The following is a 22,935-nucleotide window of genomic DNA, read 5'->3' on the forward strand; positions in this document are numbered from 1 at the left end:
GATGATCATTGGACGAGCAGAGCGATGGGAGCGACTTCCCGGAGCGACACCGTCAAGTCGCTCTGACCTGCCTTATCAGAGCGACCTTACCAGAGCGTGCGGAGAAGTCGCTCGCCATTTCATCCCGGTGGAAGCCAAAAACTGACCCAGAGTGACACCCCGAGGTCGCTCGTGTTTCTATCGCGTGACGACAACACAATGGAGCCGGAGCGACCTCTCAGAGCGACCCACGGAGGTCGCTCCCGAAGCCTGGAGCGACCTTACTAGAGCGACGTGGAGAATTCACTCGCGTTTTCATCGGTCGGAGACACGAAAACAAGCCCAGAGCGACGTCTCGCAGCGACCCCTCCAGGTCGCTCCCGAAGCCTGGAGCGACCTCTCGAAGCGACTACTGGAGGTCGCTGCGCGCCTATTGTTTGCTCGAATTCATGTTTACTCAAGGGTCTTTTGGTCATTTCATTATGCATGTTTTTTACTTTCTAAATCTATGTTTAAGTATCTTTTGTCAGCCATCAGTGACTAGGGGCTGCTTGATTTTTGAGGAAACCACCAAAAACCTCTTGGAAAAATTCATCTTTTTGATTCATTTGATCATATGTTATCCTGTTGATTTCTAATCTATTATCTGTATTTTTCTACATGATTAATCTGAAATCCAATATGGGTTTAAGAGGAATCATGAAGAGTAGTGAGTAATCACCTTTTGAATTCATGGGTTAGGGAGATTGAGGGTGATTAGGTTAGTTCTAGGATGTTTTAGTGTAGATCATTCCAAAACCTTGCTAGTAGAGTATTCATAATGCATCTTCTGAGTTGGCCACTCAAAAGTTGATCTTTAGACATTTCCCACCCACAAGGTGTTTGATGAAATGCCTGAGACAACTCTCCTAAGCTTTTAATATACTTTACCAAAGACATTTGTTGTTAAAGGTGCTAAGATAGCTAATAGACTTGTTATTAATGATTGCTTTCATATTATTCAACCAAAGACATTTGATGTTTGAGATATGTTAGCAAATGAGCATTCATCTAGACATAGAGCTTGCTTAGAATTGTGTCTAGGCTTAAGGTCGATAGTTTGATTGATCATTTGCCATCCTTAGTTCGGTACTTGATCACCCAAGGTCTAATCCCTATCCCCATGAGTTCTCTTTTCCCTTAGTCAAGAAAGTATCACTCTGTAATTTCTTTCTAGTATTAGTAGTAGTTTAAAACCCATCTAAATCATTGGTTGCACTTAGATTAAGTGAGTACTTGCATTCTCGGTGCTTTGATATCCCTCAGAACTGGTTCGACAATCTTTTATACTACAACATTTGTTTTAGGAGCCTTGAAAACTCTTAACATCACATGTTTAGGTTGCATTTTGCATACATGAGTCCTTATCAAGTATTGGAGTACCACATGGAGTTCTTGGAGACATTTGGGTGCATTTGGAGCTCAAAAGAGGTGATAAAGGTGATCATTGGACGAGCAGTGCATGGGAGCGACCTCACCGGAGCGACACCGTAAAGTCGCTGTGACACCCTTTCAGAGCGACTTGACCGGAGCGACACAGCGAGGTCGCTCGCGTCTCCATCACCCGGAGTGACGTGACCGGAGCGACACAGCGAGGTCGCTCGCGTCTCCATCACCCGGAACGACACAGCGAGGTCGCTCGCGTCTCCATCACCCGGAGCGACACAGCGAGGTCGCTCGCGTCTCCATCACCCGGAGCGACGTCTCGCAGCGACCCCTCCAGGTCGCTCCCGAAGCCTGGAGCGACCTCCCGGAGCGACTACTGGAGGTCGCTGCGCGCCTTCTGTTTGCTCGAATTCATTTCTACTCAAGGGCCTTTTGGTCATTTCATTATGCACGTTTTTTACTTCTGAAAACCTATGTTTTAAGTACTTTTGGCAGCCACCAGAGAGATTATATTTTGTTCTAAGAAAAAAACCTTTGGAAAGTTCATCTCTTGAATCATCTTTGTTCATCTAGTTATTGCAATTCTGTGTTTTCCAGTTCGTTGTTGTATCCCTCTGTATGATTAATCTGAAATCCAAAATGGGTTTAAGAGGAATCATGAAGAGTAGTGAGTAATCACCATTTGAATTCATGGGTTAGGAAGATTAAGGGTGATTAGGTTAGAGCTAGGATGTTTTAGAGTAGATCATTCCAAAACCTTGCTAGTAGAGTAATCATAATGCATCTTCTGAGTTAGCTTCTCAGAAGTTGATCTTTAGGCATTTCCCACCCAAAAGGTGTTCGATGAAATGCCTAAAACAACTCTTCTAAGATTTTAGCATATTTTTCCAAAGACATTTGTTGTTAGAAGTGCTAAGATAGCCTTAGACCTGTTAGTAATGATTGCTTCCGTATTATTCAACCAAAGACATTTGTTGTTTGAAATGTGTTAGTAAATGAACATCCATCTAGACATAGAGTTTGTTTAGGATCGTGTCTAAGCTTAAGGTTGATAGTTTGATTGTTCGTCTGCCATCCTTAGTTCGAAACATGATCACCCAAGGTCTAATTTCTATGCTCATGAGTTCTCATTTTCCTTAGTTAAAAAAGTCAACTCATTTACCGTTTTTATTATTCTGAAACTGCATTAGTATTAATCATTAGTTTAGAAAATCCTTTAAATCATTGGTTGCACTTAGATTAAGTAAGTACTTGCATTCTCAGTGTTTGAAATCCCTTGGAATTGATTCGACAATCATTTATACTACAACATTTGTCTTAGGAGCCTTGAAAACTCCCAACATCAGTATCTTTTGTGTTGTTCTTCTCAACTTGGTGGTGTGTTCCATTTCTTCCTTTGTTCTTCAAAGCTTCCTATAACCGCAGACTGGTTCTTATCAGCGAGTCTAGAAGCAAAACTCTCGTAGCAGCCTCTCACATCTACTCTTTCCAGTATCTTTACTTGTCTTCCACGCAGATTATCGATCAATACCTGACCATCTTTCGACTCATCGCCTTCAGCGATCACTCTTATGTGCTCAGCTCGCAGTCTCGGCTTCAGTGAAGCGTGATCCTCTCCCAAGTAAACCGCTCCAAGAACTTCCCCTAAGAACATGTCCTGCAATACACACATTTTGATGAGCTCAGCTAGCCAAAACCATTTGTGTCGTAAAGATGAAACAGAATGACAAGAGAGGAGGCTTTACCACATGCGAGTATCTTCTGTGTTTGTGATGAAGCGCTTGTAATCTAGCAAGCAGACGTTTCACAAACAGACTTTCCGGTGTTTTCGCCGAGGAGTAGAGTCTATCCAGCATTGTTTGGAAAGAGCTCAGCTTCCGTTGGGTTGCTAGAGGGATGAGTGTGATGTTTAGCCCGGATTCAAGAACCGTCTTAGCTGCTAAAGGATCAAGAAACATATTGAACTCAGCGTATGCGTTCTTAGGAACCGTGAATATGTTCCCTTTGTCTGGTTTCTCACGGTTAACGTGTCCTCCCATGATATAAACTTCCTACAATTTTCATAAGAAGCCAAGTTCAGTTAAGCCCGGAACTTGATGAAACTAATTAGAGAAGCTAACAGAATGTTCTTGCCTTGATTAGTGAGGATGAGTTTTTATCAGATGAGATTATCTTAGCCAAGCTAGTCAATGGTCCATTGGTTAGTACAGTGATCTTAGACGCTCCACTTATAGTTTTGGTCACGTATTGCCAAACTTCAAGTGCAAGAGGTTGTCGAAGTTCAGGCCGATCAGTGTCCCTAGGAGCTCCATCGACCATGGAGTTCTCCGCAGTGTATCTGCATGCATGAATAGGTTAGATATATTATCTTCCACAACATGATCTTATCACAGAGTTATATAAACATATTAATACAAAAAAAAATATATATATATATATATATAATATTAATACATTGTTAGGTATTGGTTTTTTTATTACCTACGAGGGCTTCTTGGGAGGTCACGAGCAAAACCATAAAGAGTGTCCGAACCAAGAAACCCGCCACAGCCTTGAGGAACAGCCTTGATGTATTTGCAATCTCCAACCGGTGGGAAGATCGGGTCAGATTGGTTTAATGCGAACAAGTCTCCCAAACCGACCGGAATGTCGTCACGACCCATCATGTGAAGCAGATCATAGACCACATCGATTGTTGCTGCATTAGCCCAACCGGTTGGGCTCACAATAATGGCCTGACCAGTCAAGAAAATAGTAGGTGTTAACTATTAAGATACTTAAAACTGAACATAAGTAACATGGTTTCTTATGTAAATTTTGGGGGTGTTAGTGGGAGTAAGATTTATTTAGAGTTTGTTGATTTTAAAAGTCGAGAGATTTGTTAAATTTGGAAAGAGTTGCAGAGAGTTTTGTATATTGTGAAATTCGATGAAAACACATTGATATAATGATTCTAAGAATCTAAGGTATATAAATAGTATTCTCAAAATCTTGTGTTATGAGTTAAATGGTGAAGAATACAATTCCCAATAACACCAACTTTAATAGATTTAAAGAATCATTAAAATTTAGACTTTTTGAATAACAAAAGATTGTGTATAGAATTACTAAATCATGAAACCCTAACTCTAGATTTTAATGGAATGTGAGAATGTGTAAACCAATAACACTAGATTATATAAATTCTAACAATCATCATAAATCTAATTCCCACTAACACCCCCAAATTATCTATTTAATTGTGTAACAACTAACAAGAAGCAGTTATATCTTGGATTATAGATACCTTCAAATCGATTTTCTCCACTTGAACTTTAAGGAGATAGAAGAGAGAGAGGAAATCTCCGGCGCTCATGTCCATATCGAAAACGACAGGCTTTCCAAGATGCGTTTTGCTAAGATCTGGTCTAAACAATTCTTCTTTGTAGTATGGAAACTGAGATGAAAAGTTAAACCTCCCTGTTTCTCCAGGTTTATTCAAAACCTGTTTTATTATGTAAACAACTCTGTTAGTGTTCAAAAAAAAAGAAAGGAATGTAAACAACTATGTTATATCAATCAAGTAATAAAACGCCTATCTGTAACCTTTATCAGGATAATTTTTCTGAGGATATAACAACTTACTTCCAAGAAATCAACATAGAACTCTCTGTCAAGTTTGCTTTCGATGTTTACGTTCGGTTTAGCTCGTTTCGCGACAAGAACACGAACTGAATCAGGTCCAGAAGTCTCTTGTGTATAACCATCCTAATAGTGTTAGCCATTAAAAAGGATTAAAATGTAACTAAATCAGAAACTCAAGAAGGGTGACTGAAGGAACACACAAACCTTACACATTCCTTTCCCACTTTTAGGTATGCAGATTGGATCACGCAAACCATTCTGAACATGACCACTGTGAACTCCTCCAAGGGTTAGGTTAAACTTTGGAGTTTTTCTTTTATCAAAGAAAGGATTTGAGCCATCGGATTTTCCATAAGGTTTGTTTGAAGTAACAACGGTTATGTTCATGTACTCCATCTCCGCAAAATCATTCTCACCATTGGTGTTGTTATTTTTAACGGAGTTTCTCATGATTGAGACTGCAACACCAGCCGTGAAAGAATCCCACATGAAATAGCTCTGGAGAATTTCACAATGGTGATAGTCTCATATGTTAGATGTCAATGATTATATATTGAGATGATGGAATAATGAAATAATAAAATTTAGAAAACATTTGAGATGAACAAATTTATGTTGGAGAATTGCAAACCTTTGAAACTTATATTGGTAGATTACTGAATAAATTTTTTTTAGTTATATTATTAACAAGTGCACCATATATATACTGAAACCAGTAGTGAAAAAAACCCTAAATATAGTTTAAATAACAATATTTAATGTTACAGAAAACCCTTCTCTACAGCATTTTAGTTTGAGAAATGGACTCCATACATACCTGGTAAAACTCAGCGTCGAACCAAGTGTCTCTAGCAATTTTCAAAGATAAGAAAACATATTGAGCTTCATATGTCCTCTGGTTGTTTTCAAATGTCTCAAAAAATTGCTTGTTGATAGGTATTGTGTTAGTTGCATCTAGAGGAACAAGAGTCACTGGAACACCTGAGTGAAACACCTGTAATATTTGTTTTCTTGATTATTTTCCTAAACAACTAACGGTTATTGCTTTGCGCTTCATATATATTGAAGAAGGACAAGAATGAACCTGATAAGCAGCGAAAGGATCAAGGAACATGTTGAACTCTGCGTAAGGATTACTTGTATAGTCTGTGAACAAGTTCCCACGGTTGCCACATTGTCGAGGTTGACATTGCTCCGCCGTGGAATTCGCCGGACAGCAACCGGTAGGATTTCGAGACCGTACACCACCGCCCATGACGTATATGTGTTGGATGTTGTGTTTAAGGTGAGGGTTTGACATCAAGAAGAGAGCGAAATTCGTGTGAGAACCGATGAGGATCACTGTGATTGGACCTTCGGAAACTTTTTCCGTGATTACTTTCTGTGCCGTTGGTTGCCGTATAGGAGTGTATCTTCTGTTCCCCTGTTTTCCCAACAAAGACATAACCAAGTGAACCCACAAGAACATTTAAAAGAAAACAAATTATCCGTCCTCTGTTTCTTAAAATTATGTGTTTATTTTGTTGTTGTAAAAGCCTTAAATAAAGAGAAAAAGACAAAAATAGCACTAAATCAAGTTTATGTTCCCAAACTAGCATTCAATGTCAAAAATCACAAAAATAGCAAAAGTCACAAACTTGGGGTTTAAAGTTAAAGGGTGGGGTTTAGGATTTAGTGTTTAGGGTTTAGGGTTTAGATTTTAGGGTTTAGGGTTTAGGGTTTAGGGTTTAGGATTTAGGGTTTAGGGTTTAGGGTTTATGGTTTAGGGTTTAGGGTTTATGGTTTAGGGTTTAGGGTTTAGAGTTGAGAAATGAGATTTTGGGGATAAGATTTCAAATTTTGAAAAATAAAAAAATTAAAATTTTCAAAGGATAAACTTAGAAATGTGCTATTTTGGTCATTTTAGTTTTTGAGTGTTATTTTTGTGATATAAACTTAGAAATGTGTTATTTTGGAAATTTGCCGTTAAAGTTATGTGTTATATTTTTATTTTGTTTTGTTGTATTTTGATAAGACTGTGTATTAAGGTTTCCAATGGATTTTTTTTTTTTTGATATAAATCATATAATAATAAGAATATACAAAGATAGCTAACTACACTCTTATGTTATAGGTTACTATTTTTCTTATGAAAAAAGATAACAATTTTTTCGGTCAAACAGTATCGGATTAGATAAATGAAAAATGTGCCATTCACATTAAAATATTAAAGTCTGAAACCATGGCTTCTTCTATCTAATGCTATGGAGATCGGATCTGCCGACCCCAAAACCTACAATTATATACTATGATATATTCACAACTAGACTTGAATCTACTAGTAGCCGACAGATGTAAAAGTCAGATTACTTCTATACGAACCACCATATTACCATGGTTCTACCGACGTGTGGCGGACGAGAGATACCAACAACACAAGTGTCACAGCAACAACACCCTCCACAAAGTTTGACAATTTATAAGATTCTAAATGGTGGTTGCGAGTCGACTAAAGTAGCTTAGTTGGTGCGATGCGATAGGATATATATAACTCACGCTATTATAGTTTTCTAGATAAACCAAACCAGCACTATTATTTGGTATATTGTATTAATGATATATATTTAGATCATCCCCACCTCACCCTTTTTTGTGATAAAAAGTTAAAAACTCACATTTATATATATTTCTATAATTTTTTCTAAAATAAAATAAAAATCTGTTATAGGAATTAATTTGCTCTAATATAAGTATTTATAATAAAATTTTCTATTTTAAAAAAGAAAAATTCTCTAGAATAACTATTTTTAATTTTTTGTCACAAAATATCATTCAATGAAAAAAATGACCAAAATAAATTTTATTAAAGGGTAAAAATACATTTTTATCCTTGAATTAACTAATATAGACTTAGAGTTTAGAGTTAAGGGGTGGAGTTTTGGAGATAGGGTTTTAAATTAAAAAAAAAAAACAAAAAAGGAATATTAAAAATTTCAAAATAAAAAAATGAGTTATTTTAGTTTTTTTTTAAACTACTATTTTTTTTTTGAGACTATTTTTGTGACAAAAAACTTAAAATATGTTATTTGAGAGAATTGTCATTTATATATAGAAATATATATATAAGTGATGGTCTTGTAGATGATGCAGTCAAAATATTATTATTTCACAGTTATTTTTTGTAGTTACTGACAAAAAAAAAAAAAGATTATTATATTCTGCCCAGAAAGAGAGATTTAAGTTATTTAGAGATTGTCATATACTTTAACTCTAAAATTAAAGCACCAAAGATATTTATTTATTTTTCATAAAAGAATTATCTCTTAGAATATGAAATAGGAAAGTTTTAATAAGGTCGAATATTTTTGGACCTTTGTCCCAAAAAGAGAGTTATATATTTTATAATATAGGGTTTGTTTTTTGAACCGTGAAGAAAGTGTCTATTTCTACAAAACTTTCCATGTTAATTACCTGAGGAAGAAACTGTTTACGAAAACCATAATTGGAGTCAATGTCGAGTAGGCCTCCGGAGCCTTTAGGAATTGCTTGTCTGTATCTACATTCTCCCGTTGTTTTCATCCCCTAACACACACGTTTTTCATTTTAACACAAAATTAATACAAAGATTCAACAAACATATCAATAAGAAATAAAGGAAGAAGAGAACCTGTTCGATGATCGGAAAATAGCCACCGACGTCGGAGAGTATAGTACCGTCGTCGAGAATCCCACCTTCACCGCCGACACCTACGGCGACATCGTCACGACCCATCATGTGCAATAAATCGTACACTTGATTCACTCCGTGACCTGCGTTGGTCCACGCATTTGCACTTATTGTAATCCCCTGTTACGAAAAACAGAGCAATTATTAATAAAAAGAAAAGAAAGGTGAGAGAGAGAACATAGAGATGACTAATAAAGAAAGAAAGGCTTACGACGAGATCGAATTCTGATTTGTTTAGTTTCAAGAGGTAGAGTAGGCCAAAGAGATCGTCTGTGTCGACCTGTGTTTAAAATGGCGCTCGCCTTTTGCGCCATGGCGCGAGGCGCACTCAGGCGACGGCTCCATCGCCATGTACCTCCTAGGCGAGGGTGGGTTCCGTAAGGCGCTCGCCAAGTGCGCATTGGTCATAAGGCGGTGCCTTAAAAGGCAACGCAAAGGCGAGCCATGGAGACGATGACGTTAACCGATACTAAACCACGTAGAAACCCTAACTTAATAAATGGACCAACCTTAAACCAAACTTAAAACCAAACGTCTAAAAACTTATCAAAACCCTAGCTTGCTCTTGTAGAAAAGCAAAGTTAAAAACTTAACAAAACATGGATCTCACGGACTGTGTTTTGCATAAGGTTAGTACGTACTCTCTTCTCTAATCTCATGGGGCTTTCTTCTGATAAAAACTATTTAATAAAGGCAAAATCACGTGAATGAAATTTGTATATTACGCACGGATACATAACTAACGTAGTCTTCAAGTGGGTCTTCAAGGCGAGCGCTTTCTTGCGCCATGGCGCAAGGCGCAAGGCACACACCTTATCGCCTTGGATCGCCATGCGCCATTTAAAACACAGGTGTCGACATCTGTGTCCACTAGAATACGGTGTGGGCTAGACAGAACACAGTGGAGATTTTGTCCTAAGAATCCGACGATGATGAGGAAGAACCATAAACTCTTGCAAGATGGACTCATCGACATCTTTTAGAAGGAGAAGAAGAAGCACAAAGATGACTACAGTGAAACAGAGGATGAAGATGAATGAGAGTTTTTTTTTTTTTTTGCTAAAAGATGACTGAGAGTTGAGGAATATCTTTCTTGTTTGATCTAAAACAAGACCTGTTTCTCCAAATGGGCGAGACCCAAAAGATATCAGATCAAGTAACCTATAATATATAAAAGCGATATGAAAGAAAAGGTAATAAGAATGAGAAAGTTGGTTCCTATGTATGTGGATGCTATGAGGAATCAGCTTAAAGGAGACTGTTACATCAAGCCTTTGTTCTGTTTAAACAAAATGGATAGGAAAATAAAACTCAAAAATGCAAAAGATAAGATTTCTAAGGTGTCTTCACAGTTTTGTTTTTCTTAACGTCTTCTTCTACTTCAGAACTTTGTTTCTTATGAGCAGAGTAACAGCTTAAAAAAATCCTTGGCCTATATTAACACTGTGTGATAAGTCTGGCAAAAAAAAGGAAAAAATAAAATAAAAGGAAAAAATTGTACAGACGTGCAGAGAGAGAGAGGGAGAAGAGGCCACAAGAAGAAAAAAAAAGGAGGGACGAGAATCGATATTGAAAAGGCTATTAGCATCTAAATATGGAATGTGACTTTAAAAATACGGAAAACTATTAGTCAACTTCCTTCGCAATGCATCTTGAACGTTCCCTTAAGATTAGTCCTCGGCGTTTCAGATATCGGTTCAAAAACTTTTGGTATCGGGTAAAAATCTAGAGAATCCATTTGCTATCTAGTTTTTTTCTGTTGGATTCAGTTTGGGTTCGTTCGGTTCGGATAGTACACCGAAAAATCTCTGAGAATAAATTTGATTCTCGTTCGTTTTGGTTATTTCAGATTTTTGGATAATTCATGTTATTACGATGATTCAAATAAAAATCTTGAAAATTTCAAATTATTTTGGATATTTAGGACAATTTTTGGGATATTTTCGAATAGTTTGGATACTTCATAATATTTTTTTCATAGCTTTTGGACACTTTAATAGATTTTTAAATTAAAAATATATATTTAGCTATGTTATATATATACATAATTAATATTTTTATATATTTAGGCATCTATTCAATTTTTGGTTCAGTTACCATTGGGTTCATTTATTTCGGATATAAAAATATAAGAACCATTAGGTCATTCAAGGATTCAGTCCAGTTCTAATTTTGGATATTTTGATTTGGTTTTTCAGTTCCGATTTTTTGCCAGCTCTACTTAAGATATTGAAAATTATTTTAATTGACATAACCGGTTTAAAAAAAGGTTTATACTGGTGACAACAAGATACGTGCCCGTGTCTTTTTTTAAAACTAAATATGTGTGTATATATTGATAGATTATAAATTCCTTTTATAGATACGAGGGAAACATGTTTGCATTATATAATTCTTAGCTGGCCGTGATTAGTTAACGAATTAAGCGAGACAAAAAAAAAAGAACATCCGTAGACATTTTCGATGTATAAATAAATATGTATATATGATGTAAGCATGTGTGTATATATTTATAGATTATAAAAAATTGTGTTATAGATACGTGGGAAACATGTTTGTATTATATACTTATTTCTTAGCTGTCCGTGGTTGATTTACATATTGAGACAAAACTCTTTAAAATAAACATCTACAAACATGTTCGATGTATATATAGTACTGGCCACCGGAGAATTTACATGCGGACTTGCTCTGGCGTCCGAGACCGAAGACCGTTGTCTGGCCATGATCCACCTTCGGATGTGCGTCCGCGCCGTTAAAAGGTTCGGTCTCTAGTCTGGACCACCAAGGTGGGACCAGGACACTCGGATATCAAAAAAAAATGTATATATAGTACTACTGTGGCAGGAATTTAAATTTAATTTCTTCTTGAGGAAATTATTTCATAGCATGAGTTCATCATAAAGTTCAACATTTTCCCAAAATTAAATTTTATATACGTTTTTGGCATCAAATATGAATCTCAGACATGCCTATTGCAGCCGACAGATAGAGGGTAAAGATACTTAATATCGTAGGACAGATGACAGCTTTGTTTTTGTTTTGAAGTTCAATAATAGCAGTGTTTTGAAAACTGGATCGGACCGGCCGGTCGAACTGGTCGGACCGTGACTCATTATTCTAACCGATTCCGAGTTGTACTAAAAATCGGATTTGAATTAAACCGGCAAACCCGGTAAAAAACTGGCCAAATTCGGTAAAACCGATGATCCGGTTCAATATTAAAATCCGGTTTTCTCAATTAAATTTTTTAAAAAAATTAAAAAATTGCAAATTTATAAATATTTCATTTAAAATCATATTTTTAAAAGTATATTTCCAAATAAATTAGTTTTCATTATATTTTTATATATTTTAAGTTTTATATATTTATGTATCAATTTTAGTTAGATTCTAGAAATGATATAAATTTATATAAAAATAATTGTATATATATATATATTTAATTATTTAAATTTGATTATAATTTAAAATCCGGTTGAACCGGTTAGACTGGTCCGGCCATTGACCCAGTTACAATGCCGAATCAATGTCCGGTCCGGTTTTCCAAACATTGAATAATAGTGAACGAAAAAGGTTGATAATGTATTTCGATTTGTGGTGCACAATTTCTCCCCCCCTCCCCAAACAAAAAAAAAACTTTACTTTTTAGAGATGTAAATTGATTTTGTTACAGAGAGATCGGGAATCACTTAAAATTTTTTTGATTAAGCAACTGGGGTGATCGCATTCCTTTTCTAGATATTCTCTCTTAAGTCAAACGAAACGGTGCCGATCCGATCCGTCACTAAAGATGTTGACAGGCCAGCAAACTAAAATAAAAAAAGTTACAACTTGTTATTAAAAGATTATCTAGAGAAATTTTTAATTACAGTGAAACTTATTGTGTGTTTGTGTGTGTTTTAGTAGGTTAAGACTTGAGAGATTACTCCGACATGGTTTTGTTTTGACTATAGTTGCTCTAAACACTGTAGTTTGTAGAAAGAAAACAGATATGACCCGATAAAAGTGTTGACTTCAATATATTTCACGTGGAAAACACAAACGTATAGATCACGTGACGTGATCAGTTCTTATTGGTTGTTATTTATCTCGAGAGCCCCTCGATGGCCGGCTGTCCAAAGCAGTGTGTAATTTAGGTATTGAACTTATATTGTATTTTCCATCTTTTTATTTATTTATTTATTTTTATCTTTTTGAGAAAATCTTTTTATTTATTTTGTTCTCACTTGACCTTCTTATTCTATGTAATAGTATAAAGTTAACTAGCGAACCCCGTTTTATATGGATCATACTATGTAATTTAGTCAAGGTTTTTGAACTGCGAAGGGACCATTCACATTAATGAATTTGATAACAATGACTATTGAAAACCCATGCGTGCCAAGCACTAGCTTATTGAACATGGACCATTTCCATGGTCTACATTCGAGCTTTGATTATTGAATTATCTTTATCGTCAATAAAATTGTTATCCATGTTTGCATATATAGTTATTTATTTTTTTTTTTTGTTTAACCAGGTGTTGGCCAACCTTCGGCCAACCCACCACCTAGGCCCGAAGCCAACTTTTGCATGTATCGGTTAGGGTCCTGGGCACGCCTCCCCGCCCTGCGAATCGAACAGCTGACCTCTCGAAGGGACAGATACCACTGGACTATCGAGTCCGGGTTTGCATATATAGTTATTGGTAGACAAATTTAGTTCTTCTTTACGTTTTTATGTCTAAATATAGTGTAACTGTACAAATTTTCAGTATTACACCCCGAGATTATAACAGGTTTTTAGCAATTTGGTATAAACACTGTGAACGCCTGGACAACCAACCTATCATGGCCAATAAAAAAAAACTAAATGGTTTCGTGAATGATAATCTACATATTCCTGGCGTATAAACCAACCATAGTAGAACGAAGGAAGATTCGACCTTTATTTTAAAAGAGAAGTAATTAGAAAGTGACAGAAAAAAGGAAGAAAACTCGTCGCAAATAAATTAAAAGAAAAATAGATAAGCCAAAATTGGAAGATTTAATTTTATAGTAATTGATACAGTTCTCTTTATCTTTAAATAAGCTAGGTACTCCTTCCGTTCCTTAAAGTTATATTCATTCTGTTCCTGAAAATAAAATGTTTTAAATTTTTTACGTGTTCCACAAAGATAGATTTTCTGTATGTTTAAAGTATTTTTTTATACTTTTAAGAAACGTTAAATGAAAATATTTGAGTTGATTAAATTTCATTGGTGAAAAGTTATTGGAAACTGTATAATAAAATAAAAGAAAAATTAAATTATAAATATTTATTGAATTCTTAATAAGCGTGAAAACTTTAGAAAATCTAACTTTCGGAAACAGAGGGAGTATATTCTAGATTTTTCACACATCTTAATAAAACACATTTAATTTGCATAGTTTTTTCTGTTTATCTTTTTACATAATTTTAAGCCAATAAAAAATTTAAGTAATACAATTAAGTTTTTTGAAGTTTGCAAGTATTTAATAAAACATGCATTGAAAATATAAAAGCTGGATCTTTTTGAAACAAATTTTTTTTCTAGAATATGTAATTTTAAGGAACAGAGAGAATATATCTTTTCTCAGCGGATTAATTGATCTTGTTGCAAAATAAATAAATTATAGGATTTTCACTATTTATCTGTCAATGAAACGATATATTTGTGCTATTGGTACAACAATATTTGAGACTATAAACATCCCATTTCAGAACAAAATTAATTAATCCGCTGAGAAAAGATATACAAAACTTATTTCCTTGACAAAAAAAAACTTATTTAAAGATAAAGAGAACTGTATCAATTAGACAATTACTCTTTCTAGGTCGAAAGGAAGGTCCCCCACGTTATCTCTTTCAGTCATTCAATAATGGATAGTTGATTTAAAAGGTAGTAATATATAAATTGCGAGTTGGGCATAACTATGCATGCTTCGCATCACTAGAAACTAGAAAGTGGTGCTGACATAAAAATGGTCAAATTAATTAGCTCAATTTCCTAGTTTGATAAATTAATAGTAATATGAAATATGTTTGGTTTAAGAATCCTCTCAATTCTCAGATGTACTTATATATTCAAAAATTTGGGCTTGACTAGTTTTTTTTTCATCGGTTTGAATAGTTAAATGATGTAATCTAGAGGTCAGGTACATGCTGTCGAACCAGAGATTTTAAAATTCTGGTTTAACTGTTAATCGTAGGCTGCAACTTATATGATTTTTATGAAATTAGTACTATATATAAAAATGTTTAGGATAAAAAATATTTGTAGTAAACAAACTGCAAAACTAACACATATTTACTATGCGAGTATAAACTATTTTGGCCACTAACTCACCAGTATATAGCTATATATAAATGCAGAATGAATATTACAAAGAATTTAGGAAGATTTCTTAATTTTATTAGGTAGACTGCTAGAATCAGGTTTATGATGAAAAAAACTTAAAAATATGAGTGTAAATTTCGGGAAACAAATTCATTATAGTTTTTTCGAAAATAATACAAAATGTTTAGGGAAATATCTTAACTTTTTAAGTAGACTTCTAGAATCATATTTATGAGGAAAACTAAATAAAAACGCAAGTGTCGTAAATCTTTGGCACACAAACTCATTATGGAGTTTTTATAATTATAAAATAAAAATGGAAGAAAAAGTGATAAAACTAAATAAAATTATTCGTGCGCACCAAAAGGTAACGTCCTTTGTTTTATTGGAGTTTGATGATTCAGTTTGGTCAAAACCCACTTGAGTTTTTGGCCCATATTGATAGAAAGTGTATAGCATATATCATAAAAGATTCTTCTTGACCTTAGTTGATTAATGGAAAGAATTAAGTACTTGATTAGTCAAGTGCTTAAGCTAATAGCACTAAACAAATTCAATCTGTCTCCACCAGGACGAAAATGATTAATAAACATCTATCATTTTGTGCTTATATTATTTGTTTTGTATTTCCTCCTGTAATCTTAAGGATAAGGATTCACTAAGATATTGATAGCCTAAGAGCATTTCCAAAGGAAGATTGTAGAGTAGAATTTTTAGCAAAATAATATTAAGATATTTGGAATAGTTCACATTTTGTTAAAAATCTTTAGCAAACCCTTAATTAAGGATTGATTGTTAGTCAATTTTTACACTATTCACAGGTCCCACGACACGTGCCAACCCGCTATTGATTTCGTTTTAAAAAAATTTTTACAAAAAAGAAATAATAATAAAAAATTCTAAAAAGTTTACCTATGATTTCGAGCCACCAGAGTTTAATATATTGGACTACCCCGGTAAATGGGTATGGTATGGGTTTGGGTTTTTGGAGTCAAAATAAATTTTATGAGTTTCATGACAGACATCTTTCTGGATTTACTCCTAAAGTGTTATATGATTCCTGGACTCGTTGCTTTTGTTTTTGTGATGTTACAGCTCGTTAGATTTTTCACGACATTGATAAAAAAAATTGTGATGTTACAGCCCGTTTGATCAAACAAAAACAAATTAAGCACATCAAAACAAACAACTTACAAGAAGCATATGCATTTTCTTAAGTGGCTCACAACTTTGTTTTGATCGATCTAACAAATGTTATTCTAAAGTTACAAATGTCAAACAATCACATATATCTCACACAGTAAGCATCAAAATATGTTTGCTTATCAAGTAGACTCATACAATAAGTTGTTACAGTTTTCAAGCAAAAACTTATACAAACAGAAAATCTCAATCTTTCTTTATCATTTCATAGAAAATAATTTGACCCTAATAAGAACATCATATAGATCTGTAATCTCGTAGATATACCAAACTTCAAAATGTGCTTACCGATCAAACATACACAGACAACAGACACAGTTACTACAAATTTATTTCGAAGTAAAGCAGCTGAGAAATTCCTCACCGAGCTCCAGCGAAAAGAAGCTTGTAGAATGTAGTTTCTCTGACGGATTTCTTGTTGTGGTTGATATCGTGGATGGTGGCAGAGAGCTTCCAGTAGAGAGGACGGCAGACATAGAAGAGAAGCACCATTAAAGTGAACAAGATCACTATACGGAGCCAGAGTCTCGTTGATGTTGGAGACGCCATTGATGAAGATTGTTTGTTTTAAGACATATATTTACAACCTCTACGAGACTACATCATTATGAAGAGCTCTAAACTATCCTGAAAATGTACACAAACAATAAATCTTGAACAATGACAAGGTGGTGGTGGTGGGTGAACTATTCTTGTCCGTCCATTTAACCATGATGGCCTGAGTTAATGGGACTTGTGACGAACATCTAAACGTATCAAATTATACTCGAATTAACATAAAACATTAATGGCTTAATGTGAACATTTTACCATGATGGCATGAATAAAGAGGGTTGTGGCAAATACGTAAGTAAGATATAAACTACAAAATAAACTCTAATGTATCAAAATAACATATATGAAAGAACACTTTTTCTAAGTATCACTTTTTTTGGGTAGGATGTTAAGATTCTAAGAATCACTTTACTTCTTAGAAAATGGCTAACCCTATTTTTATGACACTAATTTTAATTGATTTGTATATTATTAATTGGTTGCTAACTCATATGTCCACTATAAAAAATACTCCCTCCGTTTCCAAAAGTAAAATGTTTTAGATTTTTTATTTGTTCCACAAAAATAGATTTTCTATATGTTTAAGGTATTTTTTTATACTTTTAAAAAACATTAAATGAAAATATTTGAATTGGTTAAATTTCAAAAATTATTGAAAAGTGTATAATAAAGTAAAAAAAAAAGTAAATTATAAACATTTATTGAATTTTTAATAAGCGTGAATGCTTTAGAAAATCTTAGTCGAGGAACAGACTGAGTAAAACTTTTAAATAAGACTGGGTGCACTTGCACCCATAAAGCTTTAACGTAGCTTGACCCCTGATTCAGTGTATTGTTTTAAAGGATCACTTGTTTTAAATGCTATTGATTTTCGAAACAAGTCCATTCCATTAATTTTTTCATATAATTTCGCACCATACATAGCAATCAAAACCTAACTGATGGAAACCTAAACGTGACAGAATAAACCTATTTTCATAACACTGAAACAAAACCCTCATGCTACTTTTCTACTCCACCCTTGAGCTCATCACCCACCCGAAGAAGCTCGTCTTCTGATTGCATCTTTCGGCTTATGTCTCTCTTCGGATAGAAGCTTGGATCTCTTCGAGTGTCTTCCCTTTCGTCTCAGGCACCATCTTCGCCACAAAGATAATCGTCATGGCAGCAAAAGCAGAGTACATGTAGAATGTTCCTACACAAACAAAAAACATAGCTTCGTCTCAGTTTAGCTTGTTTTAGAATCGTGGTTTCTTGCGGTTCAAACACCTTTGAGAGTGTGTACCTGGAGAGCTCCAGCTCATGACGAAGTTGAAAGTGTAAGAAACAGCCCAAGCACCAGACCAATTCACCAGTACCACTAAGCTTCCTGCGATTCCCTTCACATTTATTGGGAATATCTGCGTTTGTTTCATCCCCAAACAGAGGAAGACTTTAGTTTATACTCTTAAAGCAATGACTATGTTTATTACTTGCTTCACAAGTCATGACTCTGTTTTTAAACAAGGAATGATACATACCTCAGACATTATCACCCAAGGAACAGGACCCATTCCGATGGAAAAAGCAGCTATATAGATCTGATTGGTGGAAAATGAGACATGAATTATATATCACATATATTTATTTCAAGAACTCTGGTCTTGAGTTCTGTTTTTGGTATTAGGTTAAGTTTCACTTACAAGTACACCTCCCACGGCTAAGAAAGGCACCCATTCAAGTAACAAGCTTTGTCCCTGAATCCATAACATAACAGATTCGATTTAACGATATGGTTTAAAAAAATAAATAGATTTCAAATGTGAATACAGGGTTAATGATATGCACCTTGAGGAAGAAAGATGTTCCTGTGAGTATACACCCTAAGAAGATACCACCAGATGAAATCTGCAGCAACATTTGTATATATATATATATATATATATATATATATATAAGTTGAACATTCGAATCGTAAAACGCTTTCTGTGGATTGAAATATTTTACCATTATAAGTGGCCTTCTTCCACATTTATCTATCAAGACTGTTCCAAGAACAGTTATTGGCACCTATTTAAAAAATCATCCCATATCAATATTTGAAATATGAATCATTATAGAGAAAAATATAGCAAAGAGTATTATTGACCTGAACACAAGCGATAGCAATTGTTCCGAGTTTACCAGACGAAAGTCCTGCAAGTTATTTAAAAGACACGTTAGAATCACACACGAGTTTGGTTCTGACTTGTGACACAAGGCAAGATATTTAGGTTTATCGTATATATACCTGCTTTTACAAACGTTTCGCTTGCGTAGAACCCAATCCCGTTGATTCCCACAAACTGTTGGAATACCATAAGGGAAACACCAATCTGAAGAATATTTGATCACAAGTTAATAATACATTTAAAATTCTGAAAGATTGAAAAGTTTGTGCTATTGGTTCTGAGGTAAACACTTACGATGACAGACCGACTGTATTTCTTGGAGACAAGATCTTGGATTCTTGCTTTTGGAAGAATCTCAAGAGCTTGAATGGATGCTTGAATGTCTTCAGCTTCATTTGTGATATCTGTATCTCTTCCTCTCAGCTTTTGTAGCGCTACTCGAAACTCTTTCTCACGTCCTGCTTTTGCCTGGAAGCATGAGCATGAGAGATTTTAGATCATATCAAGAAGCTTATATCGATAGGATCATGAATCTTGGTAGAGAGAGTTACCAGCCAACGGGGAGACTCGGGTATGAAGCACAAGCCAAATAGCAAAACAATGCAGGGAGCAAGTCCTTTTTAAGACCAAAAAAAACATATGTATATTAATAATCACTTTTCTAAGGGAGTTTTCTTTAAGGATTTATCAAGAAACTCTGATGGATTTACCGGTAAGGGCAAGGATTTTCCAGGAAATGAGAGATCCGATCAAGAAAGAAACAGATGAGCCGATCACAATCATGAGTTGGTTCAATGTTGTGAGTGCACCTCGTAGATTCTTGGGGGATATCTCAGCAATGTACACAGGCACCTGAGAGTTTTCATAAACATTGGTTCACAAATATAACATAAATTTAAGCAAAAACAAAACACAATTTTTCAAAAAAGATAGTAAATTTTTAAATTAGACCAATTAGTCTTTGACTAGTAGATAAAAAAAGAAGTGATTTGAAGGATTAATTACCACATAAGAAAAAACTCCAATGCCATATCCTGTAAAGAACCTTCCTACATCGAGTAACAAAGCACTCTGCACCACGTTGAACATCATATTAGAATCTAATGTTGGTTTTATTCAAATTCAATCACTGGATCTATTAGACAGAACTCCAGACTAATCTCATAACGTAGCTTTGACCTTGCAAACTTTTAAGTACCTTGGAGAAGAAGACAGCGAGCCAACCAGTGATGCAGAAGCAAGCTGAAGTTCTCATCGCCTGAAATGAGTTTCCCCATACAGTATAAACATATATATTCGGATTGAAATTTTAATTTTTAGGAACCTAAGTTTGGGATTGAGAAAGATATATATACCCCTTTACGGCCAGTCAAATCTGAAATATGCCCACTCATAACAGCACCAAGCATTGCACCGATTGTTAATATTGATCCAAACATAGAGAACTGCATATTTCCATACACAAAAAAAAATCATTTTCTAACAAAGAACACTTTAGCTTAATTAACATAATTAAACTAATATACTATTTGACAGAAAAAGAAGATGGAAAGGCTCTGGCTCAGAGTATAGACACAAACCTCAGCAAGGGAGAGATTGAGGTCTTGTCTTATAGATGATTGAGTAGGAGCTGAGTATCCAACCTTCATCAATAAATAATTTCGTTTTTACAGAAATTAGTTTTGTATTTGGACAGAGGTTTTGCCTTATAAAGGAAACCTCCTATTGGTATAGAGTATCTCTTTTTGGCTAAAACTTACACAAGAGCCGAACTCAAAAGAGCCACAGACAGCAACAAAAGTGCTGAAGAGAACCATAAAGTAAGATTCATTAATCTCACTCTCTTCAACATCATCTTGATCAGCCACCTTCTTCAACAATGGATTCCCTAGACCCTCCACTCTACTTACTATTTCACCCCTCTCCACATCTTTAATTTCTGGAACTGCCATTCTCTCTAATATCTCTGTATAATTCTTTGAGAGAGTGTTCAAAGAAACAGAGAGGGGTGTGAAGAGTATGGTTCGTGAGATGGGTATTTATAGGAAATAGATGCAAGTAAAGTCTAGACGTTGGAACGAAGATATTTAAGATATTTGTCCTTGGCGGCAAAATAAAATAAAGAAATATTAGATTTGATGATTGAGGTTAATACTGACAAACATAGTTCTCATGTGGGATAAAGCTGTCACTGACCTATATATCCAATCATCTCCACTCCTTTTTATTTTTTACTATTTAGGGGTTTTTTCCTTTCAAATTGCTAATTTACTAATTATGTTTAATCGTTTAAGTAATGCAATCTCATAGTACTACGATTTTTACTTTCTTGTGAGATTCATCTGAAACCTTATACATTGAATAACAACACATAAAGATGGTTATCTCAAGTTGTAACTTGCAAGTCATTCGTTATCATATAACAAACGTAAGATTCTAAAACGATATGAACTTATACAAAGCAAAACTAAAATCTTATAACATTAATTTCGTGAGCAAAAAGAACATTTTATGAATTGTGGAAAGAGTAATTTTGTTTATACATTCATAATACAATTTTTAATGTTCAGTTATCATAATTTCGGATTTTATATTGATAGCTTTTACCATGTGGGTGGGGTGTGAGGGTCTCACTAGTCTAAACTACCCATTGTGATAACGACAACGTGCATCTATATTTGTCCATATGTTCTTATATGATGTATTTCTTATCTTAGCTGTGCTGGTGTTTATTGGTTACTTTTTCAAGCTTTATGTAATTTTTTGTATATTTTAGTTGACTAATATATAGCTAACTCTTGTCACCTTCCAAGCTTCTCAATTGTTCGGAATAAGAAAAAATCTCGTAATAATTCGGCTTCAGCAGATATTTATCCTAAACCAACAACAAATATCTGTGGAATTTTATGAACTTACGAAAACTAATCACAAAACCTGGAATGAACTTATAAAATATCTCCAGCGAGACCGACGTACGTGAATTTTGTTGACGTTATGTTGAATAAACGCATCCACTGCGTCGCGTATAACTAAAAAAAGTTCCAACCTACCCGATGAACTTATACATCATCTACACACATCTTTGTTTGAGATTGTATCTAGTATACGTCCAACGATCCAACATGTGAACTTATTCACTTTCAAAGGTTAAGCAAACTCCTCGAGGCAAAAGATTAGTAGCATGTTAAATCTAGCGTTTGTTAGAGCATCTCTAATATAAAACTCCATTTTTCCTTTAAAATGGAGTAAAAGCGAAAATAGAGTAAAATTGCTCCAACCATACTCCATTTCCCACTCCATTATGAAGTGATGAATAAACAAAAAATAAACTACTCCATTTATGGAGTAAATTTCATTATGGAGTGAGATATGGAGTTGGGTTGGAGCATTCCTTACTCCATATCCACTTTTACTCCATTTTAGAAAAAAAAATGGAGTTAGAACGGAGATGTTCTTAGAACTTAGAAACGTATGGAGAAACCTGTATCAAACTCTTAGCCAGTTTATTTAATTTAATTAAATGTTTAAGATGTTGTCGTTTACTACAAGGAATGACTCAGAACTGACGCGTTTGTGTCTCTTCATTGTTTCCAAATCTCATATCTTTTGTCTCTTTCTACCCATTTGCGTTCTATGATGCAATCAATCTCCAGTCCACATCACATTTTAAATACGTAATAATAGCTTCGGAGGCTACATTTTTACAGAAATCTATTTACTAAACTTATCAAACTGTTTATTATTACCATCTTATTTCATTTGTGTATATCCCAGGGGTGTATATACAAGTATCTTAGTTTTTAAGTAAATAAGACTATATTAAGAATAGACAGCACCATAGCTATTCAGACTCGAATTATCATTATTCTATTATTATAAATACTAGGTAAGGAATCCACGCGATATAGTCTGGAAACTCATTTTTATAAATAAATATATCATACTATAATTTA

The 22,935-nt window shown here is 34.5% G+C and overlaps 2 protein-coding genes and 1 long non-coding RNA gene across 3 annotated transcripts; 1 reads left to right on the forward strand and 2 right to left on the reverse strand.

The window, feature by feature from the left end:
* Positions 1-2,603: 2,603 nt before the first annotated feature.
* Positions 2,604-9,816, reverse strand: LOC106371905. The gene is made up of 13 exons (XM_048769022.1): positions 9,594-9,816; positions 8,946-9,014; positions 8,675-8,854; positions 8,479-8,589; positions 6,113-6,451; positions 5,846-6,022; positions 5,233-5,526; positions 5,029-5,151; positions 4,691-4,888; positions 3,886-4,139; positions 3,538-3,742; positions 3,150-3,455; positions 2,604-3,061 (listed from the first exon to the last, which is right to left on the reverse strand). The coding sequence occupies exons 1-13, from the start codon at positions 9,708-9,710 to the stop codon at positions 2,771-2,773; spliced, it is 2,664 nt and encodes an 887-aa protein (XP_048624979.1). The 5' UTR covers positions 9,711-9,816; the 3' UTR covers positions 2,604-2,770.
* On the forward strand, positions 8,941-9,987 carry LOC125593065. The gene is made up of 2 exons (XR_007328989.1): positions 8,941-9,006; positions 9,586-9,987. It is a non-coding gene; the product is annotated as an uncharacterized LOC125593065 (long non-coding RNA).
* A 7,713-nt stretch (positions 9,988-17,700) lies between these two features.
* LOC106371906 (sugar transporter ERD6-like 16) lies at positions 17,701-21,002 on the reverse strand. Its single transcript, XM_048769023.1, has 16 exons — positions 20,743-21,002; positions 20,563-20,625; positions 20,338-20,427; positions 20,181-20,240; positions 19,988-20,053; positions 19,693-19,834; positions 19,534-19,598; positions 19,277-19,450; positions 19,102-19,186; positions 18,961-19,007; positions 18,819-18,881; positions 18,660-18,719; positions 18,515-18,568; positions 18,353-18,412; positions 18,118-18,232; positions 17,701-18,027 (listed from the first exon to the last, which is right to left on the reverse strand). Exons 1-16 carry the CDS (start codon positions 20,932-20,934, stop codon positions 17,906-17,908), a joined length of 1,458 nt encoding a protein of 485 aa, XP_048624980.1. The 5' UTR covers positions 20,935-21,002; the 3' UTR covers positions 17,701-17,905.
* Positions 21,003-22,935: the final 1,933 nt, after the last annotated feature.

Source organism: Brassica napus, chromosome C9 (genome assembly GCF_020379485.1).
Source record: "Brassica napus cultivar Da-Ae chromosome C9, Da-Ae, whole genome shotgun sequence".
In the NCBI taxonomy this organism is placed as follows: Eukaryota; Viridiplantae; Streptophyta; class Magnoliopsida; order Brassicales; family Brassicaceae; genus Brassica; species Brassica napus.